This window comes from Danio rerio, chromosome 23 (assembly GCF_049306965.1).
Source record: "Danio rerio strain Tuebingen ecotype United States chromosome 23, GRCz12tu, whole genome shotgun sequence".
Taxonomy (NCBI): domain Eukaryota; kingdom Metazoa; phylum Chordata; class Actinopteri; order Cypriniformes; family Danionidae; genus Danio; species Danio rerio.
In genome coordinates, this window is record NC_133198.1 from 16,602,329 (window position 1) to 16,621,835 (window position 19,507).

The window sequence follows — 19,507 nt, forward strand, 5'->3', positions numbered from 1 at the left end:
CACACACACACACACACACACACACACACACATTATACTCCTCCACGGGAACTTAAACAAAGCAGCACGCGTCGTGTTTTTAACGTGGCTTTGCACGCAATATGAGAATATAGCGAGTTACCCTGATACAGTACACGCGGTTACAAGTAACAAATCACAACTAAATACATTTGCAAGCAAGAGTAAACGAGGCAACAACTTTAATCGCACGTACTAACACTTGAGAAATGGAGGAAGAAACCAATCCATTTCCTGACATGAGTCTTTACTGATCCTTCCTTTAACAAACGAAGTATTCTTTGTAGCATGTAGTTTCCAGAAGTTTCCAGTAGTTTCCAACTGCTTAAAGCTGGGCTTATGCTGAGGTTTCATCTTTGGGTAGAGACTCAATAATATCCATCTGTAGTGTGACTTCAATCGACCGGCATGTTTGTGTGTGTGTGTGTTTGTGTGTGTGTGGGTGGGTTTCTGTGTTAGAGGGCGGGGCCGCAGGTTTGAAATCTCCCGGGTTTGCGCGTGCACGTGAATAACTTGGTTTCGTTCGTACGTCATGGCGAAACACCTAATGACTCGTTATCAAGGCAACTCGTTTGAAGCACTATGAGTCGACTCTTTTATAGATGAATCAAACACTGTACACTTACAGATTTAAGCCTTAGCTGGATATTTCACTTCACTTAGAGCTGTGTTACACACTACATGGAGGGTCATTTTCAAAAACCCATAATATGGGCTCTTTAAACAGAGTGGCGCAACACCTCAAAACGACTCTTGCACCGAGCTGAAAGTAGCAAATAACAATTGCGTCACGCCTTGCGCCACATTGCGCCGGGTGTATGATAGGGCCCTAAGCCGAAAAGAAAATGAATGAATAAATCCCATCTGAGAAGAGAGTAAGAATGATGGAGAGGTGAATGCTTTTAAAAGAGATCATCATTTCTAGTTTGACGTAACCTTTTTATGTTTGTTTTATTGCTGAGCTACAAAAAAGGCATGTTTTAATTAAATGTTATAAATGAATCTGATTTTTTCAAATGTAAATAATGTCACTAGACAGAGAGGACTACGAAGGACACATCGGTGAGCAAATCAAGCCAAAAGCCAGCGTAACTCTATTTAAGTATAAACGAGATAAAAAACCTGTATTAGTTCATATAAAGCAATGTTTTATAATTATTTCTAAATATGATTAAATTAGTTAAAAATTATCCATGGCAACTATATTTACCTTCAGCGCACTAACCTCAGTCAAGTTTGGTTTTTGGCCCTTCATAAGTAAAAAAGTTTGGGCACCTCTGATCTAGACTAACACAAGATCAAACGCACAAAGACAGACACATAAAAGTGATGAGGCATGAATGCTGTACAAGTAGCTGCTGGCTGATCCAGAAGCAGCCAGTGTTTCTTCTTCTTCTCTTTCAGTGACTCATACTGAAAACTGAAACCCTCGAACAGGCTAAGCTCCACTGCTCCACGTCCTGCTGGATATGGACATTTCCAGTGAGATGAGAAGGTTTCCTCACAGCTACAAGCTACATGAGGCGTGAAGTTGAACTGAGACAGGAAACCAGCGTTTAATGTACTAATAGAGTCTGTCATCCACACCCGGCTGGATGAAATATCACTCGCACTGATATTAAAGGACTAGTTCACTTGTAACATCAAAAATTCCTGATGATTTACGCACCCTCCTGCAATAAGAAAACCTCATTTCTTTAAAGGTTTATAAAGAAAATATGCACAATATGACTTTTTGAACCTCGGCTCAGTTGGCGTTTCTGTGAGGAGTTTGCATGTTCTCCCTGCCTTCACGTGGTTTTCCTCCGGGTGTTCCGGTTTCCCCCACAGTCCAAAGACATGCGGTACAGGTGAATTGGGTAAGCTAAATTGTCCGTAGTGTATGAGTGTGTGTGTGAATGTGTGTGTGGATGTTTCCCAGAGATGGGTTGCGGCTGGAAGGGCATCCGCTGCGTAAAAACTTGCTGGATAAGTTGGCGGTTCATTCCGCTGTGGTGACCCCGGATTATTAAAGGGACTAAGCCAACAAGAAAATGAATGAATGAATGAATGAATAATAAACGGGTGCTTATTGGCTTGAACTTTAAAAAATAAATAAATAAAAAATTATTAAAATAAAATAAATTAAAATACAATTTTACTTGTATTTTTTTTTTCGAAACAAGATACACTGCAAGTTTATAGGGCTGAGGTAGGGCTGGATTAGCATAAGGGATAGGTTGGGCTGAAGCCCCAGGGCCCGTGAAAGAAGGGGATCCTTGATTGGCTGAATAAATCATTTGCAATATGACTTGGGAAATGGCTTTCTCTTGTGGATAATGTAAAGTATTCCTTTTCTGTTTGCTGATGTATAAAAGAAAGTAATGCTGGTGCTAAACTGGTGCTTGGAGTGGCTGTAGCCCACTCAGAATATTGAATAGCCCTGTTTTAGTCACCCATTTAGTCATCTGTCCCTTTCCCAGGAGAGTCCTTAATTTGGGCACAATCACAAGAACCGTCCAGTCAAAGGTTGGCTAACCAGGCTCATCATGAAACAAAAAAATGTAATTCAAACAGTTTTCATCATTGATTAACTTGTACATGTAACAGAAGCTGGGATAGGCGAAATCATACTGAATGGACTCTGAATAACTGAATAACTGAAGCACAGTGGTGGTTACAGCTGGACTCCTGGACAGCTCAATCCTTCCATCACGCAAAATAACTGAGACAGTGTCAAATAGCCTACACAACAGTTATCAAAATGTCTATTGTTGCAGAGTATGTATCTTAAGTAAATACACTCGGTTATTCTTTACAGTAAGTCTAATAACTAGTTAGAAAGCAAACCGTTTTTAATGAATGTTAACTTTGGCCCTTTTAAACACAGGACAGTAATAATATGGAACAATTAAATATTGGCGCTGGCTTTCACAGACAATATACCTGATGGTCAAAAAAAAAAAAAAGATTATAATTTTATAATAATAATTATATTTTAATAATAATTTATATTCTTCAAAACAGAGATGGCTGTTAAATGGAATTAATGGTATTTATAGTGGCTTAAATATCGTCTGATTGGTGAATGATGAATTGGATGCGGGACAAGCTGCAAGCAATCATGTGATCCTATCGAAATTAGTTTATGAATAAACTTCACTAATTCCTTCAAGTTGTCCCAACACAAATCGATTGTGTGGAACCCAGCATTTATTTATGGTGTAGCTTTATGAATTAGACAACATTGTGAGGTTACTGAAGAACATGCTCACGCTTTCCCTCTCTCTTTTCTTGAGAATGTGAGTCATTGTTTGGCTGATGGTGGTTACGTGTTTTGCGGGAGATTTACAGTAAACAGGTGACTGAGGTTTGACTGAGAGCCGGAGAAACAGACACACTGAGGCTTCAGGGCTTCTCACAGCCATTACTCACACAAACACACCGAGGACGAGGGAGGAACAGATTTATATGGGAAAATGCTGAAGATGAGGAGCTGATAAATCTAAATGTTCCTTTAAACCTTTATAATGCATTTGGGTCCGTTTTGACCTGAAAAGATTCATGTAATGCTGCATTTTTAGTGAGGAAAGGAAACTGCAAAGACTGGAAGACCCTCAAATTACGCAGATGTTTATTTTCCAGATAGTTTTTACTATTATTTTTAAAGAAAGAGTAAGTAAATACTACTAATATTTCATACTACTCACATACTAATCTATAATTACTGCCAATTTAGTCAAATTTCTGGAGCATTTTGGATATGTATGGAACACCGATATGTATGGAACACCCACTTTATAGGTTATTTTTCAAGTGTTTTTGATGCGTATTTGTGTTATATATATATATATATATATATATATATATATATATATATATATATATATATATATATATATATACACACACACACACACACACACACACACACTACCTGACAAAAGTCTAGTCGTCTATCCCAGTTTTTAACGACATCTAGTTGATCATTTGGAAAAGTGGCAGAAGGTTGATTTTTCAGATGAATCATCTTTTGAACTGCATCCCAATCATCCCAAATACTGCAGAAGACCTATTGGAACCCGCATGGACCCATGATTCTCACACAAATCAGTCTAGTTTGGTTTGAGAAAAATCATGGTTTGGGGTTACATTTAGTATGGGGGTGTGCAAGAGATCTGCACAGTGGATGACATCAAAAGCTCATTACAAACCACAGGAGAGGGCAAATTCTTCAGCAGGATAGCGCTCCTTCTCATACTTCAGCCTCCACATTAAAGTTCCTAAAGGAAAGAAGGTCAAGGTGCTTCAGGATTGGCCAGCCCAGTCACCAGACATAAACATTATTGAGTATGTCTGGGGTAAGATGGGGGAGGTATTGAAGATGAAACCAAAGAATCTTGATGAACTCTGGGAGTCCTGCAAGAACATTTTCTTTGCCATTCCAGATGACTTTATTATTAAGTTATTTGAGTCATTGCAGAGATGTTTGGATGCAGTCCTGCAAGCTCATGGGAGTCACACACAATATAATATAAATATAATACTTTTCATTATTTCTGTTAAGAGACAAGACTTTAGTCTAAGCAAAGTCAGACCTTATACTGTCAATAGTTAAAAATCATGATCATATTTTATTTTGGTAAAATAAGCGTAATCTAGAGGCCTTTGCCTTTCATATAAGCCACTTCTGGTATGATCAACTAGAAGTCATGTTATTATTTTCTGTTCCTAAAACTTGGTTAGTTGATAAGACTTTTGTCAGGTAGTGTATATATTTTGTTTTGGATGTGATTAGTTGTGATTAATCTTTGCCTAGCACTAACATGTATGTGTGTTTAAAATGTATTATGAAACCTATACTATATAATATAATATGCAATAGTAAAATATATAAAATGAAATATATTTTTTAAAATATAATATTTAAGATGTTCTGATATTGTTTTGTTTGGAAATAAACAGGTAACTTATAAACTTATAATCTAATGAGAATTAGCAGCAATGTAACAATGTAAATCAACAAACAGACCATCAAAATGAAGTGTGACCAATAAAAAAAATCATCCAAGGAGATTAGGATCATTTTCAGAGTACGTTCTTGTAAATTTCATATAATTTTCCAATCAAATAAAAACGATATTATATATGAAATATGTTGCATGATCACTTTTGGCATGGTTGAAATTAAATTGAATCAGTAAAATTTAATTATATTTAATTATAGTTTTAGTAAAATAAGTTAAAAAATAATCAAATTTGTAATTACACTGTAAAATATTTGACCCTAAATTTACAATAAATTACTGGCTAATAATTGCATTGCTTTCACAGTAAGGTTCTGTATGTAAATTCACAGTAAATTACTGTGAGGTACTTGATAATAACAATAATTCTGTAAGTACTCTTAAATATAAAAAAAGGTCCCTGTACTAGCATAAGCTTTAATGTGTAATCATTTCTACGTTGAATAAAATATTAATAGTGTTTCAATTCCAATAACTAACGTGAAAAATATATAGCCATTTTTATAGTAATTTGCTGTAATCATGATGCCTGGCTTAATTTCACAATAAAGTTCTGAATACGTAAAATTAAACAGTTAAATACTGTAAAGTGACACTAAAGTAATTTACTGTGAAATATTACAGTAACATGTTGTGAAACTCTGGGAATTTATTACAGTGAAATTAAAGTAATTAAAATAACATATATAAATAACATTATCTAGCAATAAAAATAACATGATCAAATTGGTATTGTAAACACTTTGAAATGTGTTTTCTGATCAGATAAAATAAATAATAAATTCATAAAAATGCCACTAAGTGACAAAAGAAAAATTCACCTGGATTGTGAAGCAGTTTACACGTTTGTAATATGCTATAAGGGTCAAACAGCCTAAAGAAAGTATTCTGAACTAGCTTGAAACACCTACATAACTACAGTATGCAAAGTTCAACAGCTCTGATTTGCCCTGATAGGATAGTTGAAGGACTGTTCAAACTCTAAAACAAACAAAAACATATTATTTGCATTTTGCAGTGCTGGAGAAATGCTCTGTTTGTGTGTCTTGTATTATAACAACTTATTATTCTATATAGAGAAACTAAAGATATTGACAACAGGAATTTTCATTTTAGCACTTGTAAATTCTACACACAATCCAAAATGTACTCTGTTAGCTTTTTATACTAAATATTTGCTATAATACACTAAAACAATGTTCACATGCCCACAGATGAAGCGTCCTTCATTCAGTTAAATGTCAGGAAAACACCCTCGTGAAACAGATACAGTACGTCAACAGAGACATTTGCGGATCTGGAACAGGTGATTTTGTGTGAGTTTCTGTGTGAATCTGAGCGACGGTGAGATTTATAGCTCTCCTCCTGATGACTCTTGTGTGTATGAAGCTGTAAAGTCCTGCTAGACTGGCAGCTCAGAGATTTCACAACACTCTGTCTAACCTCTGTCTGACACAGTCTGTGCTTTCCTGCTATTTGTTATATATGTGCCCCCTTTACCATCATTTTACCTCTTTTATTTATTTATTTATTTGTTTGTTTGTTTGTTTATTTATTTATTTATTTCAGTTTTTGTCTTTGCCAATTCAACAACTTTTTTACCCTTTTTAAAATTTATTTATTTATTTATGTTCATTTGCTTTTATGTATGTGTCCCCTTCAACAACTCATCTTTCTTTTTATTTATTTATTTATTTATTTATTTATTCATTCATTCATTCATTTGCTTTTATGTATGTGTCCCCTTCAACAGCTTTCTTAACTTTCTTTTTCATTCATTCATTCATTCATTCATTCATTCATTCATTCATTTGCTTTTTTGCCTGTATTCCCTTCAAAGACTTTTTTTTATTATACTCTTATTTATTTATTTATTTATTTATTTGTTTGTTTGTTTGTTTATTTATTTTTTTGTCTGTGCCACTTCATCAACTTTTTTACACTTTCATTTATTTATTTATTAATTTTATTGTTTATTCATTTGCTTTTATGTCTGTGTCCACTTCAACAACTTTCTTAACTTTCTTATTTGTTTGTTTGTTTGTTTATTTATTTATTCATCTATTTTTTCATTTAATTTTTTATCTGTGTCCCCTTCAAAAACTTTTTTTCTTGTTTATTTTGTTTTGTTAACTATTTTGTTTAGTTATTTATTTCCTTTATTTGGTAAATAACTAATAACGTGTGTTTCACAGTTACAATGTTGTCATCATCAAAACAATCAAAACAACTAAAACGTTTACACAATTTTTTAGACAAACACAAACACAAAACTAAAATGTTTTATCTTCAGAAAGGGTAAAAAATCTGGAGGTTTGTGAAATAATCCACAACTTTCAATCACAATAAATGATAAATAAAAAAGTTATTCTGACTAAAAAATGTTTTAAATTTCAATATTGATTGATATGAAAAATGTTATCAAGCCTTCATAAAAAATAAAATAGATTTTAACAAATTACCCAAACAGGCAAAAGTATACTGATACAAAAAGCTAGTAAATCCAGAGAAATGTTTAAGTTCAATTTTTCTGTAAGTATGTTATAATTTAATACAAGTACATCACATACATCAGCCCTACACTGTAAAACATTGTTGCTGCCTTACAGATTTAAGTTAAATCAAATTATTTTTTTAAATTATGAAATGATACCTAACATCAATCAATCAATCAAGCTGACTAAACATATTAAGTTGAGCTTTGTAAAATGCAATGAAAACCTAATTTACTTCTTAAAGTATACTACATCTGTCTGGATTACTATTATTTTTTTCCTTTTTCATCTATTGAACTCTTCATATTCTTCTCTTCCTCTCCATTATGAGCAAAGAGTGTCATTAGTGAAATTGTGCTGCATCTCATCCTTCAGTTGAACACACTTTTATCATTGGCCTCGCTGAAGATAAAAGCCGACAGTTTGGCCTCTCCAACAGAAACTGCGAGAAAGGAAGCGAGCCGATACCAGGGCTGTTTTGCATACAAATAGTGTCAGTGCTGTAACAGCAACCATGCCAGGGTGGACTTTCCTCCACAATGCACCTCTATAACCAGGAGGAGGCCACACCTACCCAAAACATCCTGAAACAAGACTGAGAGAGAATAAAAGGAAAAGAAAAACAGTGCCACATCATATAATACAGTCATCTGAGACTGTTGGTTCTCTTTCAACGCCAGGCCTTCCCACAATGCCATGATGGGGCACAGGGCACTGCCAGACAGCTGCTCAGGCCCTTCAACACTCTTTTCACAGGGTTTTCAAAAGATCCCATAGAAGATCCATTCAGAGAACAGGTCTTACACTGATAGTGAATCAGATACACAGAAAAAAGTTGTTCATTGGATTTACAAAATTTGTTAGAGTAAGTGGTTGCAAACTATTTATATGGTCTAGATTTGATTAAATTTAGTAATGTTCATCTTAATTAATTTGTTTAAACTCAGCCCGTATAAATAGTTTTTAACCACTTAGCCAAAACAAATTTAGTAAATCCAATGAATATTTTTTTTTCAGTGTACAAAAATGAACTAATAATCATCACCATACTTCCCAAATAGTATGTTAAAAATATCCACCAATTAACAGCTTCCGCATTTTACGATTTTACAAACATTTCTGTTTATTTACGTTCATGAATTGTATTGTGGGATGTTAATCTTGGCGCTTTCGACTTTTGCAATTATAAAGCGTTAATAATAATAATAATAATAATAATAATAATAATAATAAAACGAAATACGGAAAATTGTAAATTTACGAATATGTATGACCTAAACCCTTTTCTAATCCTAAACTCGACCAATAGTGTTTTCATCAGCCAATATAAAAGAAAACTGCACTGCGAGACTGTGGTTTATCATGATTTCTCATATTTTTACCTCCTTTGAGGAACCATGAAAGAAAAAGTGTAGCTTGAAGCATGTATTTCGAATGAGTCATTGTTTTTTTCCTGCAATGTTCCACCTTTATTTGTTTTCTTAATTTTCAATAGGGATGCATGGTATATTGATGACTATTTCAATATCAGCTGATAAACAATATTTTAAATGTAATCATTATTGGTTTGAAAACAAAATTAGGCCGATTTCTTTGTTGATAAGCTATGTATTATGGTTCAACAACACTCCAAAAATATTTTTTACTGCTTGTTCAAACTTAATAATTTTATGTTCAATCTACTTAAATTTGTGAAAACACTCAAGTTAGCTTAATCAATTTGTGTTGCGACAGCGTGAAAAATTGTGTGAAATCCATCAAACATTGTTTTTATTTTACTAGTGTTTTGATTGTGTTAATGTTCAGCGAGTTGGTTGTTTTATTTAAGCTTTGTTTTTATAGTTGATTAATAAAGTTGAAGCTTGTATGTGTTTGCAATTGTGCTGTAATTTTGAAGAAAAAAAAAAAAATATATATATATATATTTATTGGTTATATAAATATATACTGGCTGCTATATCGGCTATTGGCCGATATATTGATAAGTTATTAGTGTCTGTCAAAAATTTCACATTGGTGTGTACCTAATTTTAAAACCCAAAGAAGCATTTTCCACCATAATGAACCTTTGGTGGTCTGTAAAGTTTCCATGTGTGTTCAAGATTTTTTATTGAAACATTTCCACTTGTTGCTTTTGTACTGGCTTTTCTGCTGGAATTAAGAGCTACTGTATATACCTAATATAATATATTTTGGTGCACTTTCTTACAACACGTCCCATAACCGTCACATGCTTGAGCAGCAGGCAGAGAGCAGTGGCCTTTTGTGGCTTTTTGAACTCATTCGACTACATGAGCATCTACAGCATGAAAGCAATCAGATCAAATGTGTTTTTGACTACCTCTGCATCTGCTAGACCAGGCTTACTTTTAATAGCAAAAGGTAAAGCCTTGTTGTAACTGGAACATTCCTACAATCCAGTTGGACAGTGGAAAAAGTGTAGAGGTCAAAACAATGTTTTGGATGACTAACGTACACCAGCAGCACTTCAGTCACTTCACGAGACAAATGGCCATTGTGTTTGGTGAAAACAGTGTGACACAAGTGAAGTTTTCTTTGTACGTTCTATCTACTAAAACCACAACAACATTCCTCACATCTTGCTTCCCCACACTACACAGATGATGCTGAGATTAGGAAAGACAATGTTTTTCTAGCTTAACTGTAACTCATCCCTCTTACTAACAGTAATGCCACCTTAAATCTTCCCACAAATCCATCACAGCTTTCAGCAAACGTGGAATTCACCAGTACAATTAAAACATCTCAAACACTCAAACCTTGTGACTGCTCTTATTCATTTATTCATTCATTCATTCATTCTTTTCGGCTTAGTCCCTTTATTAATCTGGGGTCGCCACAGCCGAATGAACCGCCAACTTATCCAGCATAAGTTTTAAACAGCGATGCTCTTCCAGCTGCAACTCATCACTGGAAAATATCCATACACACTCATTCACACACATACACAATGGACAATTTAGCCTACCCAATTCACCTAAAGCGCATGTCATAGGACTGTGGGGGAACCGGGGCACACGGGGAGAACATGCAAACTCCACACAGAAATGCCAACTGACCAGGCCGAGGCTCAAACCAACAACCTTCTTGCTGTGAGGCTATTATGCTACCCACTGTGCCACCGTGACACCCCTTTTAAGATTATAAGAACATAAATAATTTGTAATTTTAGATGAGTGTTTTAGGATTTTTGCCTTTTATTGCATTTTTGAACCAGCAAAAATGAGGTTGGTGTCGTGATCTCGTTTGTTTTGAGTGTGCATTAGCTTGGGCAACCAGAAATTGTGCAGATTTTGTTTGATTTAAATGTTTAAAAATGAAACTTATGCGACAGTTGTTGTTTAATTGTATTGGGTAATCCAAATATGTAATGTAATTGTAAGCTTGGCAAAGCTTTGGAGAATTCGATGTTTCCCCATTTAGACAGAACACCCGAGCATACTCCTAAGAGGTGTTTTAAAGATGGCCACCAAATGAAATGACTTGTCTTAAAGGCACTTTAGTTCACACCAAACAAGGAATTAAGTATTTGAGGAGTAAATTGCATACAAATCAATGCAAACGTGAGAACAGAGGCAGAGTATCATACTGCTGGCAAACAACATAAAACAGGCAATGCGTTTGCTGCAAATGTGTGGAGTTAGGCCTCATTTGATTAGCATCTTCCACACTGTTGTGAACCCAGCCATGTTGGCCAATCAAAAAGAACAAAACAACAAACACAATGATATCATGAGGAAAAAAAAAACTGTTCTAGTGTCCACACAACCATGTTGTGTTCCAGAGTTTTGGAAAATCTTCACTCTGGCTGGAGTTTTCAGTAAGTTTTGCTTTCAGTCACCTGACACTGTGTGGACAAAGTAAAACCACATAGAAAAAAGTGTGGTTTTTAAAAATACTCGTGTTCATGTGGATAGGGCCTCAGACTGCTCAAAATGGACTATCCATGTTAGCCCTCAATAATATCTAGGTAATGCAGGGGCATTTAAGACTTGCATTTCCACCTCAAGGAATGGCAGTGGGCATTACTTAACCACTCTGGCGCTAAAGAAGTGAGCACAAGCGTCCCCTCATGAAGAGCACCTCACAGTGTAATTAAGCAAGGCCAGGCTGGAGCTGCATTATTAAGAGCCCACGCAGAGCTGTCTCGTCAAGGCCTTTGTTTTCTAGCAGGGCTCTTGAGAAAGACTCAGTATAGAGGAGAGATGAAAGAATAAACTGAGGGTTAAGTTGGATGGCAGCCACTGAGGGTGTAACCTGATAAAAATGTCCCACTCTCCTTTTTTTGTGCCTCAATCTGCCTGTGTCTCTTTCTCTATCCATCCCCTATCGCTCTCACTTCAAGACTGAAAGACGTTCTCAGGATCTTTGTTGCCTCTCAACCCCAAAACTCTCTCTCGCTCTCTCTCTCAGCCCGAGCAGTCTGGCCGTGCGCCAGGGAAGCATGGGACTTGCCGAATTTCTTGTTGCTCAAAGCTTTAATCTTGCTTCTAAAAGAGAGAGTGAGGGAAAGAGAGAGGAGGGGGATCCTCATTTTCTGTTCTGGGCAGCTTCTCTCTCTTTCTCTCTCTCTCTCTCCCGGAGTGGTCCTACTTCACTTGTGGACCAAAAGCATCCTTAATATTGCCCTTCAGACAGTCATGTTGCTAGGAAGATTCCCTAAATGTACACCAAACCCACATGAGACTGTATATGAGTGGGTGTGTTTGGAAGCCTCTTGTTCAGTTAATGATGGAAAAAGCTTTATAATAGCCATAGAGGCCGTTAACATGATGTTTTCAGCCCAAAACAGGAAACTTTTTATATGTTTTTATAGGCCTATTTGTTTGTACAAGAACGTCATTTTTCGGACTGAAAAAGAATACATTTTTTGATGTTTTTGAGTCACAGGTTTTTGAAAAAGCTGCTGTTGGTTGTGTCCATTTAAATATCTGAAAACTACAATATGTGCATGTTTAGGAGATGTTGATGAAAGACCAGCACTGTCAAAAAATCCTGGGTTCCACCTGATTCCTTCATGTTGTTCCAACACGAATCGATTATGTTGACTTAATAGTTTGTTAAGTTGACTAAGTTGATTAAGTTGACAAATGAGAGTTTGGTTGCAGAGTGTAGTTGCCAACCTGCTAATATGTTTCTAGTATGCTAGTTAGAGCTTAAGGTAGCTGGTTCAGGTGTGTCTAACTGGGGTTAGAGCTATACTCTGCAGGACACCAGTCCACCAGGATTGGGTTTGGGCACCCTCTGACCTAAAGCCAAGTGACAAAAATGTGGCACCCCTCTGCTTCACATTTACAAACAACTGCTTTCTGAGGTTACACAGTGAATAGTAAGCATTGGCAAATACATTGCAAGTATTCAAACCATCCTCATGCATCATGCTGTGGGGATGTTTTTCAGCAGCAAGAACTGGAAGACTAGTCAGGATATAGGGAAAGAGGAAAGCAGCAATGTACAGAGACATCCTGAATGAAAACCTGCTTCAGAGTGCTCTTGACCAAAATATCATTGGAGTGGCTTCACAACAACTCGGTGAATGTCTTTGAGTTGCCCAGCCAGAGAACTAAATTCTATCGAACATCTCTGGAGAGATCTGAAAATGGCTGTACACAGTCTCATCCTGATAAATCCCATCCATCCTGATAAAGCTTGAGAGGTACTGCAAAGAGGAATGGGCAAAAATTCCCAAAGACAGCTGTGGCAAGCTTGTGGCATCATATTCAAAAAGACTTGAGGTTGTAATTGCTGTCAAAGGTGCATCAACAAAGTATTGAGCAAAGACTGTGAATACTTATGTCCATTTGATTTTTCAGGTTTTTTATTTTTAATAAATTTGCAACAATTTCAAAAACTCTTTTTTCACTTCGTCATTATGGGTTATTGTGTGTAGAATTTTGAGGAAATAAATGAATTTAATACATTTTTGAATAAGGCTGTAACATAAAAAATGTGGAAAAAATGAAGCGCTATGAATACTCTCAGTATGCACTGTGTGCACATTCAATCGGTACCCCACGGGAACATCCAATACATAATTTATGGCTAATGTTTGATAAAATATTACTTGTTAAATTACAAATGTCCAAAGTATTGGCCTATATTTTACATATAATAATATGCAGAAAACTTTGAGGGGAGGACATTTTATGATTGATTTATTATAAGGGACCACCAAGCACCCAAAAATTTGGATGAAATAATTTTTTTTCCCCTAAAACAAAAATGAATACCATAAAAGGTTAATTTCTCACAAACAACCTTAAGAATTGTGTTGAAGTATGCGGTAGTGCTCAAGTGTTTCCTTATGCTTAATCAGAAAAATGCAACCCAGTCTCATTCTGATTATGTTCCTCTATATACATTTTTAGAGATGGAACCACAATTTTTGCAGTTTTTGTTTTTGCAAATCCACCAGAGGCTGTTGGAAAAGACCATTCACACATCCATTCCAAAGTTCCAAAATCAATTCTGACATCATAAACAGACATTACCTATAAACAGCAGTGCTTGTATTTGTAAACATAGAAGTAGTCCAGCACTCGTGTTTTGTGTAGAAGGAGTCTGCCAATTTCACTTTTATTTAAAGATTTATCCTTTGTGCAGCTGCTTTGTGCGACATCACAGTTAAACAGAGCATCTACCGCGCAAGAATGACAGATAAATGATCTACTTTCACTTTTGCTCTTGGATAGGGAAACCTTTACACACAGACATCAATTAGCCTATAAATAATTAATTTCGTTTGTTAAGCGCAAATATTTGTTTCAAAACTATCTCTAAATTCAGTTCTAATTTCCAGCAAACGAATAAATGAACAATAATAATGAAGTGTGTTCAAAGACCTGAGTTATATCGTAAAATACATGCTGTGCCCCATATGGTCTAAAACCTGCAGGTGGAATCTAAGCTTGTTTTTAATAAAACAAATATAAATATGGATATAATAAATAATACTGCTAATAATAATAACATTATACAAAAGCAAATTGTTATGAATGAACTGAAATGTCCCCCGAGATGAAGAAGGCATAAAAGCAGTGGTTTTTCGTATTTATGTAGGCTAGAAAATAATAAGTTTTGTAATATTTTAATCCTTTATATTTATATCCTATATATATATTCTTATTATATCCTATATATATCCTTAATATTTAAATTTTTTTATATGTAAAGATGTTTGGGTATTGCTCTACATCTTGTGTGTATTAAGCAGTGTATAAGCGAGGCGCAACTCTGCGCTGGACTTTAGACCAGGTTTGTTTTGGTCTATTGAAAAATCTATTACAGTTTCTCAAAATAGCAACGCGCCAGCAATGCGCCTCAGAACATCTTCCTTTTTAGACCAAAACGCCTATGGGTGCACATATGAACGCAAATGCATTTGCCATTTAAACAGCGTGGCGCAACACCTCAAAACCACTCTTGCGCCAAGCTGAAACTAGCCAAAAACTATTGCGTCGCGCCATGCGCCACATTGCACCGGGTGTATGATAGGGCCCTAGTTGTGCATAAAGCCCATTCAATTGGTAAGCCCGCTTATGAATTAAAAGGCAGCCATTTCCTCACCTTGACAATTCCTGTCAAAATCCCTTAAGATGGCTTATGCGTTTCCCTGAATTATTGAGCAAATTGCTTATTCCATCATAAAACTCACCCTCATCCTCTCCTTCGTCATTGTTCTGTCTCCTCTTCTTCCTGGACTTTGAGTTCTTCTTGTTTTTGATGTCTTGCTGCTCCATGATGTTCTGGAGTACTGTCAGATACAATAAAAGTTTTATTTTACACACTCATATGCTCCAACACTCCGTCTGAACAATGCATGACATTATTGTTCCATGGCCTATGACGTTTAACCCGCAGTAACCCTTGCGTTTTATTTTTCTCTCTTCCACAGCGTTACATCCTGTTTGGTTAGGCATGTCGCCATAATCATTTTAGCAGTGTAACCAATATTAGCCTGCTCTGTTTGTATGTATATGAGTGTTTCAGGCTTTGAATCCATACGGGATAGCCTAAAACATAAACACTCCCCTGTGTGTGTCCTTTAACTGTCCTACAAACAAAAACACCAGACCCTCCAAGACACACACTGGCCCCAAAAGGTATTTAGACACTTAGGACACACTTTCAAATGCATGAATGTCATTAGATTAGATAAACTATGTATCTTAAATCATTGATCTCATATAAATATTTTAAAGACCTACTTTTCTTGTCATTGCTGGGCTCGAGGTGTCGTTGGATGTAGCCTTCCAAATAGTGCCTAAATTTGGGTGAAGGTGAGAAGAAAGCTAGGCTGATGGCCATCAACTCCCAACCGGACTCCAAGCTTCTCAAACACAAGTTATCGGTGGTCTGTCGCACCAACTGAACGTAGAGTTCATCCCTCAAACCTTGCATCCCCCAGCACTTTGTCACCACCTGAAGGGCCGCATGGTGTTTGTCCAACCTAACTGGCCTGTCGCCCATGTAGGCCTGGACCAGTTTGAACATCTCGCAGGCTTCTTTCTTGATAGCCCGATCATTAGTGATCAGCATGGGTTTCTTAATGGAGCCACGGTTCCATGACAGCATGTTAGCGATGGAGACGCGTCTACGAAAAAGGCCTTGTGTGTGCTGGTTAAGGTTCTTGCTTGCCCAGTCTTCCATGTTGGTATCTGGTGTAGGCTTGCAGAGGGTGGAGTACGGGTACTGGTAACCCGTGCTGGTGTTGGATGGAGGGGGGCTGTTGTTGTTGTTTTTACGAGTGATGTGGGCATTCCCTCGCCCCGCTCGCTCATGGTCACAGTCCCGGGTTGTTGAGTCCTGCTGAATTTTGGATTCCAGTGTTCCTGTCTGAAGACCAAAGGAGAGATAGAGAAACAGAAAGATCAGTCAGTAAGGATGCAGCTGTTTATTTGCATCATCACGACTGCCGCAAGAACTTGAATCTGAGTGTGTGTTGCGTAGGCTGCAGCCGATTGGCTCACTCACTCTCCCTGCAGAAACCTGGAGACGTTAGCATGGATTATGCTCGCTCCCTAAATAGGTGACCCAATATGGAAATCACATCCCAACATCAAACATTACTGCCTCCTCTCTCTTCTCTCTCTTTCTTTCTCCCTCTCTCCTCATTAATGCACCCAAAACCCCAGTCTGACGACTTCTACACTGAAGAAAAGGAATTTAATGAAACATCCGCTTCATATATAGATTAAAAGCACTTTTAAAAATATGTTTAAAGTCACTGTAAAATGGAGTAGTGATAGCTCTTTTCCTCCATATTGTAACACATCTTGACATAAAGACAAAGACTGTGGAGCTTTTACATCATATAAGCAGACTAATATGTCTGAAATAATTGATCACATGCAATAAAAGAATTAGTAAACAATGCACACATTAGGTGGTTGCTACACTTGAGGTCCCAGCTAGCAAAATTCGTGTGGCTCAAATCCGGCCCACACCAGACACTTACATCGGGCCCGCATAACGCATGGATTGATGGCACTTGGGCGGTCTGTTCCTGTTTGCCAGATCTGGGCCAAAATTAAACCATAGCAAAATCACATATCAGCCAGAATTCAACCAAATGAACCAGAACTGATCCTATTCTGGGCCACAGTTTGCTTTTATTCTGGCCCAGGACTGTAAAAACAAAGTATGTGGCTGACAAGTGTTATTCTGTAAATTTACGACAAAATGTTTTACAGTGTATTTTACTACCCATATCTGCCATGTCAAAGAGCTATGGTTTAACCCCTATAATTAACACCCATTTTATGACCCCTTACTGTTCCAAATATTCACCAAAATTGGCCCACATATGTCTTAAGATAACTGGGCCACATTTGCACCTACACATGTGAGCCACTTTGGGTTTAAACCCAGATTACCCTTAAATGACTATGCCACATTTTTGCCAATTGCGGCCCACATTTATCCTTAGTCATTTGGGTCAAATCTACCATTTTCCACATGGGTCACATTAGGCTCACATTCAGATTACATTTTGCCATAAGTGCCAAATCTTTGCCTTAAATGGCCCATTTATGAATTTGAATCTTTGGCCCCCTTTTGCCATGTACAGGTGGGGCACACCAGGCTCACATTTATTTTGTCTGGGCCGAAGGAAGACCACCAGTTTTACATAACTGAGTGGCCCACATTCATATGCTATCTGGGGTATACATTACTTTCCAAAAAACAATGCACCAAAAGAAATTGTTCTGCTTATTTCATAGCCATTGAAAATTGTTGCTTCTTATTGGCTTCAAGTAATCCAAAGGTTGTTGCAGTGAGTTTTGATCACAGTTCAAAATAAATGTACTTTCGTCAAATATTAGTAATAGCCATAACAACTCAGTGACAGTTGACAGAGTCTTTATTCATCTGTGTGATCTCGAAGACACCAACATGTGCTTCTCAACATGTTAATTCGAGTTAATTGGGATTAACCAAGTCACAAATATGCTCAAATATATTTGCAAAGAGGTAGCTAAAGCCTGTTTTATAGTTGACGCATTCGCTAGTTTGCTTGAGTGCGCACAACAAATGTGACATCATCGCTGTGTTTGTGGAGGGCTGCTTTCGGTGCTTGTGACATGATGTCGGCTGGCGGAGTGAACTAACTTTTTTAAGACATAAGCGAACAGTTTACGTGGCGCCGCGCTTGATTTGAGTTGAATATTAATCATTTTGTCTGAGATTTTGTCTAAAACAACTGTACATACATCTTTATGATCTGTCCATGAGTCCAAGGGATAACTAGATGACCAATAATTATTCATTAATTCATTTTCTTGTCGGCTCAGTCCCTTTATTAATCCGGGGTCGCCACAGCGAAATGAACTGCCAACTTATCCAGCATGTTTTTATGCAGCGGATGCCCTTCCAGCCGCAACCCATCTCTGGGAAACATACACACACACACACACACACACACTCATACACTATGGACAATTTAGCCTACCCAATTCACCTGTACTGCATGTCTTTAAACAGTGGGGGGAAACCAGAGCACCCAGAGGAAACCCAAGCGAACGCAGGGAGAACATGCAAACTCCACACAGAAATACCAACTGAGCCGAGGTTTGAACCAGCAACTCAGCGACCTTCTTGCTGTGAGGCAACAGCACTAGCTACTGTGCCATTGCCAATTGTTACAGTTTTGTTTTTGTTAAAAAGTTTGGAAAAACCTGAGGGATAAGTTTGTTAAAGCCAATACAGGTCATGTCAAAAGTGGAGACCCAAGTACACAATTACATAAATAAAAAATTTATAATACTATATACTGATGCCCTGTTTTTCTAGGCTTTATTGGTGATGACGGTCAGGAATGTTATTTTTATGGACCATTATTGCCTTTTAGCATATAAGTAGAGGACAGAAACTAACCAGACAGGAATGTGTGAATTGTGGAGTTGGCTAAATAAAATAATAAAAAAAGCATCTGTATTTTTTAGTAAGTGTACATTTTTTTGCTTTTATTCTTGGCATAATAAACAATATATTTGTACAGCAACCCTTGTTCTCTTGTCATTAATATTTTATAAACTTTAATAGGTTAAACTGTCCAAGATATGAACAAAAGCAAGTGATGATTTAATTTGAAAAAATCTTGAATGGATTTATAAATCATAAAAATAATAAAAAATAATTAGTTTTAAAAACTTGAATGATATCAATGATATCACGTAGTTCCAGAAACTTCCTACTTCTTTATCCCTCTGATTTTACGGTCAGATGCTTTTGATCACCCCTCTTGTTTTAAAAAATATCACAACGGCGAACGCTTCACTTGTCATTTACTTGCACACTCTCCCACTGCACTCTGCCTGTGACTGATTCAATCAATGACTGACAACCCTGCTTTAACACATCTGTTGATTATTACCTATTTAGACTGGTTACCACACATAACAAGACAGATGTTGTATTTCAAGACATTTTTCAGTTTTTGTCCTTTTTTTTTTGTCTTATTCAAAG

General features: G+C 36.7%; 1 protein-coding gene across 6 annotated transcripts in view; it reads right to left on the reverse strand.

Moving 5' to 3' along the window:
* The window catches only part of arhgap46b (Rho GTPase activating protein 46b), a 158,749-nt gene that overhangs the window by 20,689 nt on the left and 118,553 nt on the right, over window positions 1-19,507 (reverse strand). For all 6 annotated transcript variants that reach the window (XM_073939563.1, XM_073939564.1, XM_068219384.2 and 3 more), the window contains 2 exons: window positions 15,748-16,375; window positions 15,195-15,293 (listed from right to left, as the gene is read on the reverse strand). In XM_073939563.1, coding sequence (XP_073795664.1) covers window positions 15,195-15,293; window positions 15,748-16,375 — 727 coding nt within the window. The remainder of the gene's footprint in view (window positions 1-15,194; window positions 15,294-15,747; window positions 16,376-19,507) is intronic.